Source organism: Sphaeroforma arctica (assembly GCF_001186125.1).
Source record: "Sphaeroforma arctica JP610 unplaced genomic scaffold supercont1.658, whole genome shotgun sequence".
Lineage (NCBI taxonomy): Eukaryota > Ichthyosporea > Ichthyophonida > Sphaeroforma > Sphaeroforma arctica.
The window spans coordinates 1-10,246 of NW_014039900.1; the positions used below are offsets into that span (position 1 = coordinate 1).

Below are 10,246 nucleotides of genomic sequence, written 5' to 3' on the forward strand. Positions count from 1 at the left end.
CTTTATATATGCATCTATAAATACATGGTAGTAAAATGTCATTGGAATATTATCATATATGCTGCCAAGTTTCTAAAAGAGATAAGATTTAAGCACATGTATGCGGTAGATTTAGACAAGCATCAATACTAGGTTATTGAGAATTGGCTATCATATATTTATTTGAGGACACTCCCGTCACGCTACACGCTTCTAGTCAATCCAATGTACGAGCTTTAAACTTCTATTAAGACCATAATTGTAGCGTGTATATACCGATCTATTGTTGAGTAACCGAACGGCAGGTTTCATAGCCTCTCTCTGTATCTATTGGTGTCACGGCTTCTCCAGGGTTTGAAGGTGCGAGTATTTGACCACATGGATACGGCCGAGCTTTGAATAGCACATTGGGAGTTATTTATTAGTTCCTAATCCTAAGTACAACGTACCCCCGCGTCATTACACAGTACACGTGCACACGCCCGTTCGCTATGCTTAGCTTCCCTAACAGCCATTGGTTTGCGCTCACATACGCTGCACGTACTTCATGCCGAGGATGTCGAAGCACTTGGCCAAGACCACCGCCACAGCGCGAGTGAGTTTGATACGGCTCATGTTATACGACACCACCTTCCTGTCAACCACCTCGGTACACTGTTGGGCGTGGGTGCGAGGGATTGAGGGTGTTTGTATTCAGTACCAGGCACGATAGAGGTTAGGAATAAATCTTGCTACGAGAGTGAGTGGGTGTTTGTATTCAGTACTAGACACGATAGAGGTTAGGAATAGATCATGCTACGAGAGTGGGTGTGTGTTTGTATTCAGTACCAGACTAATACACACGACCAACAAAATCTGGTTGTAAACTCAAAAGTGTATATGACCAAATAAACATACCCGAAAGTGAACTCAAAAGTGCATATGACCAAATAAACATACCCGAAAGTGAACTCAAAAAGCGCATATGACCAAATAAACATAACCCGAAAGTGTACTCAAAAAGCGCATATGACCAAATAAACATACCCGAAAGTGAACTCAAAGAGTGTATATGACCAAATAAACATACCCGAAAGTGAACTCAAAGAGTGCATATGACCAAATAAACACACCCGAAAGTGAACTCAAAAACTATATATGACCAAATATACATACCCGACAGTTTTCGTAAAATTCGGTGAAGTATTGCGACGCTTGGAACATGTAGCCGCACACCACGTGTGGGTTAAGCTCCGCTACAAACTGCTCAATTATCTCTGTAGGGACATGCGGAGGAACGCATATATGAGCAGAGGAAGGGATATCACTATATCTACGAATATATCTAACTCACATTCAAGCAGAGGATATATATATATATATATATATATCTATATATATATATATATATATGTATATACACACACACACATATATATATATATATACATGTATACGTATATATATATATATATATACATGTATACGTATATATATATATATATATACATGTAAACGTATATATATATATCACTATCTATGAATATATCTGATGAGTGTAGCAACAAACGGCTCAAGGGACATTACTCCGTGCACTGACACGACGCCCAAAAACCCTAAACACATACTCTCCGGCAAACCCTACACCCCCAAAACCTGCCTAGATATACCTACACTTACCAGGGAATCGTAGCAGATGCAGTGCGAGCTTGATCTCCTTGGGGTGTTCCAGTACAATCGGTGTGGTATCTGCAGCCATGTCAGCCTCAGACACTCCGGCCTTACGCGCAATCGACATGATGCGAGTGTACGCGTACAGCAGGTATACCGCCTACTTGGTAAAGGGTAACATGTGGGTGTGTGTGTGTTAGTGAAAGGGTAACGTGTGTGTGTGTGTGTGAAAATGTAACATGTATATATATATATATATATATGTGTGTGTGTGTGTGTATGCTGGTTCAGGTGGTATGCATTTGTGCGCATGCGACATTCCTACACAGTGGCTGGCTGCTAACTAAAGACATGACACATATAAGACAGACACTTAAGTAAATGCTTTGTATTGGTATGTGCAGTTGTAATGTGATGTGATATGATGACAGGTGACGCGAGCGAACGCGCACAACAGGTACTCCGTTTATACCGTACAGGTACGTGGCAATACAACGGGACGGGTTAAGATGTGTGACATGTGTGTGTACGCTCACAGATGATACACCTCATGTATGATAGACACACAGATCCATTCTGCAGTAGTTGTCATATGCGGTTGTATTGATATAAGGTATGTGCTGCCGATAGAGTATAGTAAACCCTACAACAACAACCAGGGAGTTATATGTTGCATTGTGTGAAAGCTGACAGCGAACACGTCAACCATTGCAAGCACATCAACACGTGACAACACACTCAATTATACAGCCACATACACGCGTGTTATACATATACTGTATACACACGGACCATAAGGTGCACATATATATACATATTACACACACACACATATATATATATGCACACACACACACATACCGTGTTTCCGCGGAAGTCCAGCATTCGATCAAATGAGAACACATAGTCGGCCGTTCGGTTGCTTTTCAGATCGGCGTATTTCACCGCACCGTACGCGATGGCCTAATATGGCAATATGCGCGGGATGAGGTATTAGCGGATCAGGAACGATTTCATTGGTAGAGCGACACTGGTCTGTATGGGCATAGACAGTGACTAAAACCCTAAACCTTAAAACCAACTGTGTCACTACGTAACACGCGAACACACAGACACTCGTATTCGTGGATGCGTTACAGTTGAGGCTTTTAGGGTTTAGGGTTGTGATTTATGGTTTAGGTTTGTGGGTTTTTCAACGCGCGCTCTAGTAGTTTCACCTACACAAGCACAACACAATTGCACATACGTTAATGGCATCTTCACGTTCCTGTGCTGTCAGCTTAGCGTCGTCTTCAAGTGTCGCCTGTTTGTCATCAACCACCTTAGACGATCTATTTAATGCGAGTGAGGGGGTGGTTAGTGGATAGGCGAGTGTGCTTTAGGCACTAGACAGCCACTTCAAAGACCACGTGACCACATGACCTATACACACACACACACACACACACATGTATATATATATATATATATATATATGTATATATGTATACATGTATATACATACATATATATATCTCTATATATATATATATATATATACATATATATATATATATATATGTATATGTATAAGTATAAGTATAAGTATAAGTATAAGTATAAGTATAAGTATAAGTATAAGTATATGTATGTCTATATCTATGTATACGGGCATATGCATGTACATATACATATGCATATGTACACACTCATACTTACAGTTCCACAGCCTCATCCAGTAGTTCCGATAGCTTGATGGTATCCCCTGAGCGTGTCTTGAGTTTCTTCTTATCCTCTCCCAGCACCAACCCAAACGCCACGTGTTCGATTCTATTTTTAGTCTCGTCGTATATCTCTGCCTTGCGTGCGGCCCCCCAAACCAACTCAAAGTGCAACGATTGACCCGCATCTACCACATAGATCACGGAGTCAGCCTATATTAGGAAAGACGTGTCTCGTGTTTAAAATATATATACGTCCCTCTGAGTGGTTCATACGACTCTGAGATATATAGTGTGATATATACTCATGAGCTCTGAGGGGTATTGTCTACCTGCTCAGTCATATCTGAAAAGGGAACCTGTCCCTACCATACATAACATAGGTGTATGCTATTACATATACATAACATAGGTGTATGCTACTTTATCGATAATCCCTCAAACCCTACAATACGTAACAAGGGTATGCTACTGCATGTACATAACATAGGTGTATGCTACTAGAATACACACACTTGAAGCGCATTGTTCTAAACAAAATGCAGATACACATACAATACACATACACCTACGCCTACACATAAACACACCGACACACACCTACATCTACATATACACACACCTACACATCTACACACACATACCTTCAACGTATCCAGTCTGTACTTCAGACAGGCCAGGTCGGAGGTGTCGTATGTGTACGACCCGTTGCTCTTCTCAATGGTGATAGGCACCTCCTTGCCCTCTAAGAAAACCAGCTTACGCCCATCCTCAATTGTCACCAGCCCACGCTCTTCAAAGTGCTTGATCACGTCAACCATCATGGACTGGTAGAAGGACTCGCCCATCTGATACGTGCAGGGGAGTGGGGGTGAGTGCGTGATATGAACACGCACGTGGGTGTGTGGATTGTGCTAAGGTGAGGGGGATGACGCAATTCAGTATGTAGTGGATACTCGTTTTTAGTGGCACAAAAGAATATACATATACACACGCACGCACGCACACCTATAATATATATATATATAATATATGCATATTAAACATATACACAGATACAAATATGCATTTATAATACATATATATATATATATAAATATAGATATATAGACATGGATGTATATATATATTATCATATAAATATATAAATATATGAAGAAATATATTTATATAAATATATGAAGACAAGGATGTATATATATATAAATAAATAAATAAATATAAATATTTGAAGACATATATATATATATATATATAAATAGGTATACTCTTAACGAGACGAAAATTATAACGAGAAGAAACACTGCATATCCTTGACGCGTGGGCAATTGTAATGCCATATATCCATTCATGTTCTTTACACTCCGACACAGATATCAAGCACACACCAATAGTACGACGTACGACAATAGTCAGACGTACCTCTCTGAGTCCAACGATGTTTAGTCGGTTGTAGATGACATCGAACTCTTTCCTGGACGCGGCACAGATGAGCTGCCAGGCCTTGGTTACCACGGGGTCTCCATTCTGTTGTCATGGCAACGCGGACGGTTACATGGTTAGAGACAACGATCGTATGTACATTGCGGATAGATAGGTACGGTACGTGTACCGACACCTACCACTCATGCACGTCCATATACAAATACGTTTGTACTACTACCAGGCCTAGCCGAAGTATATGGGCTAGTGCAAACATACAATTGCTTTAAACGCGTACCTTATTACGTAGAACGCGTACCTTATTACGTAGAACGCGTACCTTATTACGTAGAACGCGTACCTTATTACGTAGAACGCGCACATATGATACGTGCGTGGCTATACGTACAACCGGCTGTGGCTATAAGCGTACAACGGCACTCTACGGTCATGCATACGCGTTGAGTGCACACACATACACCTAATGCCATGCACACTCCATACGTGCACATATAAGCTTATACTGTGAAGGATCGCTTGGAGCCTTGCATGTACTTGACGTATAGCCTCAGACGACAGAATAACACACCCACACAACTGATGTACTACATACACACCGTGGGAACACATGATTACGCGCAGTGATCCACACCATAACAAGAATAACAACCATAAGTAGCTATAAATAGAATTACCGGGCAACTCACAAAAGGCATGACCACATAGATATATATATATATAATATATATATATATAATATATATATATATAATATATATGCAGATTAATCTCGTACACACATATCCTGTACGTACCTGCAGTAGCACTACTTCGTTCCATGCGCGTGTTTTAAACTCCTCATCGGCGTCGAAACGCTTTTTGGATCCTTGATAGAACGCCTGAAGATCTGCAATTGGAGGCGAATTGGTCTCGAAATCGGGATATTCATCCTAACCAAATAAAGAAGGGCACATTGTAGTTAGCGATGTTGGGATGTATGTATGTACGTGTGTGTATATGGTACATGAACAAATGTGAACAAACAAAGAACAAGCAATCGACATGATCAAACACATCTGTTAAAAATGCAGCTATTATGATTGATATGTCGCAGTAGATGATAGTATCCGTAGACGCTCATTCATCTAAGATAGCTTGTGAGTGTGTACATACACACACACACACATTTATATATATATGTATATATATATATATATATACTACCCCATTATCAAACTGCGTAATGCATCCCACCGTACCTACCTTCAAGTGTGCAATGAGCATGCCAAACTGTGTGCCCCAGTCACCCACGTGGTTGATTCGGTGCACCTTGTGTCCGATAAATTCAAACAGGTTGGATATGCAGTCCCCAATAATAGTGGACCGCAAATGCCCCACATGCATTTGTTTGGCAATGTTAGGCGACGAATAGTCCACCACAACTACCTCCTCCTTGACCTTGGGGGGTCTGAATTGTTGGAAAGAGGGATGTTTGGAGGGGTCTAAGTTGCCGTATCAAGATTTTAGAGTGGATGTGTGGTGACCAACCGGTGTGGACGCTGATATGAATTAGTCGATGACGAGTAGTTGAAGGGATAAGTGAATCTGTTTTAGTATATGTGTATGTGTAGACATACACATACACCAGCACAGCGAGAATTGGACATACATATAGCCATACACATACGCAGACATATAGCATCACACTTACATATAGCCATACACATACACAGACATATAGCCATACACATACACAGACATATAGTCATACGCATACATATAGTCATACACATACACAAACATATAGTCATACGCATACATATAGTCATACACATACACATACATATAGTCATACGCATGCATATAATCATACACATACGCATACATACAGTCATACATATAGCCCTGCACATACGCTGGTGCACATAGACCCACCTGGCGCCCAATTGGAACAGCAGGTTCATTTGTCGCGTGAGATATTTTGTGCTGACGATCACGGCGATGGTCGAGCCCTTCACAGCCTCTGCCTGATGAGTTTATTTCAGGGTTTAATGTTTTAGGGTTTCAGAGTTTTAGGGTTTTAGGTTAAAACCATTAGAGAGATCTGCGAAAGCTCACTTGTTGTTTATGGATGGTTGTATTGAGCAGGCTATGACTGAGTCAGAGACGTACAACCTATAGGGTTTAGGGGTTTAGTGTTTCTTAAAGCGTAGTTCAAGGTACACGCACAGATGTCCGTTCCGCGCAAGCAAGTTGAAGTTCGAGGAGATGAATACTCACTCTGATTGAATGACTAGAGTACTTGAGTGGTACAAGTTAAAGTTGGGATACAAAGTTAAAGTTAAGATATAAAAATAAAGCTAAAATATAAAGTTAAAGTTAAGATATAAAAACAGATATAAAGTTAAAGTTAAGATATAAAAATAAAGTTGATATGAAGTAAAAGTTAAGATACCTAACCCCCCATGCACACACACCATACATATAACGGAATGTAAGTAACACTCCATACAAAAAATTGCAAGTGACACACCATGCAAGAGATCACAAGTGAACAAACAGCAGTAGGTAAGATAAACACACCTTCTCCACGACATCTGACGACGGCAAGTGCTCACACAGACGCATAGCTGCGTCCATAGGCGAATCTGCGGGAAACTGGTCAGCAGGGAAGTCTTTACTCTTAGAGTACAGAGACATTGCGCTATAAATAGATGGGGAGGTGTAGTGTCAGGTATGTGTTGTTGGTATAGATAGATGGGGGGTGTATACATACGTACAGTATGTATATGCATGTATATATATATATATATGTGTGTGTGTGTGTGTATATATAGAATTTATATATATTTATAAATATATAGGTATATTGATGTATAGGCCACCAGTGAGATATATATATACACACTCACATAGTGACACATTCACATACTTGCTTGCACACACGTGATAAGGTGTGTCATGTCTGTGACTATACGTAACAGTTTAGTCTTACTTATTGTTCTGGTAGTGTGCGTTTGTAAGACTATGGATGTGTACACACAACACAACACACGCTCCCATCTACACATGTGCACGTGTGTGTATAGTATAATCATACCTGTTGTTCTGGTAGTGTGCGCCTGGTTTCGTTGATAGTACTAACGCAACGGGTGAGTTCGCAAGCAACGGGAAGGCGGAGGCTGTGGCTGTCTCAAACATTGCTTTGATATGTCCAAATACGTCGATCATGTACCTGAAATAGGGACAGGAGTCCAGTCCCAAGTCAGCAGGTGCAGGGCAAGGTACCAGACACTGAGTTGACTACAGGGCAGGTGTTTGAAAGGGGTTTATCAAAATATTACACTTAAATAAGATTCAGTTCATGATGTAAAATACTACACTTGCAGACAATACTGTAGGATGTCACAAGTTATCACAACCTACAACACACCAAATGCCATTGCACTAAGTCGCATCTTATCACAACATATCGCACCCACTAGGCTACACCCCACGTACTCGGTCTCTGCCGAGGCGTCCATAGTCGCGGGTGACGTTCGCTCAGGCCCAGGTGTGCGTACGGCGTCTCTGGGGTCCACATCCATTTTCCGCACCCCGGCCAATTTCGCGGCCTTCTTTTCCGCTTTGGACATTTTTTTGGGCTCTGGTTTGGCCTGTGATGAAGTCTTGGCTGCCGCAGGGAGTTTGAGACTCTTGTGTGCTTCGATACTCCTGTATGACGCATGTGTGGATTACGATTGATTTTATTGGCGTGTGTGAGATTTAAATTTAAATTTATTGGTGTGTATATGGATTATATCAATTTGTATTGGCGTGTGTGTGAATTATAATAATTTGTATTGGCGTATGTGTGAATTATAATTGATTTTATTGGCGTGTGTATGGATTGTATTGGTGTGTGTGTGAATGACAATATCATGAAAGGTATGGAATGCATTGGTTATGTGGATATATGTGTACACAGGCTGTTATCTGGTGTTTATGTCTTTGACGGATATATATTTACTGGTCTTTATTTACATACAATGCAATGTGCGTGTGTTCCGTTGTCTCCGGCGACAATAATTGGTTCCCCAACAGAGATGCTTTACATATATGTACATATATATTAGGTTGTATGTACGTATATGTTAGGTTGTATGTACATATATGTTAGGTTGTATGTACGTATATGTTAGGTCGTACGTACATATTTGTTAGGTTGTAGGTTGTATGAACGTATATGTTAAATTGTATGTACGTATACAATAGGATGTATGTACGTATATGGTTGTATGCACGTATATAATAGGTTGTACGTACGTATCTGTTAGGTTGAATGTACGTATATGTTAGGTTGGATGTACGTATATGTTAGGTTGTATGTACGTATATGTTAGGTTGTTTGTACGTATATGTTAGGTTGTATGTACGTATATGTTAGGTTGTATGTACGTATACGTTAAGTTGTATGTAGTATATGTTAGATTGTATGTACGTATATGTTAGGTTGTATGCACGTATATAATAGGTTGTACGTACGTATCTGTTAGGTTGAATGTACGTATATGTTAGGTTGTGTGTACAATAGATTGTACGTACGTATCTGTTAGGTTGAATGTACGTATATGTTAGGATGTATGCACGTATATAATAGGTTGTACGTACGTATCTGTTAGGTTGTATGTACGTATATGTTAGGTTGTATGCACGTATACAATAGGTTGTACGTACGTATCTGGTAGGTTGTATGTACGTATATGTTAGGTTATATACACGTATATAATAGGTTGTAGGTACGTATATGTTAGGTTGTATGTACGTATATGTTAGGTTGTATGCACGTATATATTTGGTTGTACGTACGTATCTGTTACGTTGAATGTACGTATATGTTAGGTTGTATGCACGTATATAATAGGTTGTACGTACGTATCTGTTAGGTTGAATGTACGTATATGTTAGGTTGTATATACATTTACAATAGGTATAGTTGTACCCCCCCCCCCCAATCCACCCACCACACACATATTTTCATCTACACTTAGGTATGTATACGTAATCAGTATACTTGTATAGTTGTGCACGTGAATATACCACCTCTCCGCATCTACGTAAAACCACGTTTGTAGACCGTCAGTTTCTGAAAGGTGCATGCATAACCTAAGCCTACACCATTCCATATGCCTTGATATGTATTAACTATGTATTGCCAAGACATACGTCTAGTCGTTACATTGTTGATGCGATCGTGCTGTGCTCTGTGTTGTGTTATATGTAACGCTACATAAGCGCGCGTAGCGAGCGTATGCAGTTGAAGACACTGTGTATCTACTTTTCTGGTTACACATGCAGATGTATAATACACGCACGTCCTATTAAACATACCAAGTGCATACGTACCAATGACACACATATAAACCATTCCATCTAACAGGGACGCATACTTGATGGCTACAACTGTAGTGTGACGTGGAATCGAACAATTACAATACACCAAACAATTGTATATA

At 40.1% G+C, this 10,246-nt stretch overlaps 1 protein-coding gene across 1 annotated transcript; it reads right to left on the bottom strand.

The window, feature by feature from the left end:
- Positions 1–143: 143 nt before the first annotated feature.
- SARC_07879 (arginyl-tRNA synthetase) lies at positions 144–8,469 on the bottom strand. Its single transcript, XM_014298157.1, has 14 exons — positions 8,253–8,469; positions 7,852–7,986; positions 7,335–7,455; positions 6,687–6,778; positions 6,015–6,219; positions 5,567–5,701; positions 4,752–4,856; positions 3,974–4,177; positions 3,328–3,542; positions 2,876–2,960; positions 2,491–2,592; positions 1,639–1,789; positions 1,135–1,235; positions 144–633 (listed from the first exon to the last, which is right to left on the bottom strand). Exons 1-14 carry the CDS (start codon positions 8,384–8,386, stop codon positions 505–507), a joined length of 1,914 nt encoding a protein of 637 aa, XP_014153632.1. The 5' UTR covers positions 8,387–8,469; the 3' UTR covers positions 144–504.
- Between the last annotated feature and the right edge of the window lie 1,777 nt (positions 8,470–10,246).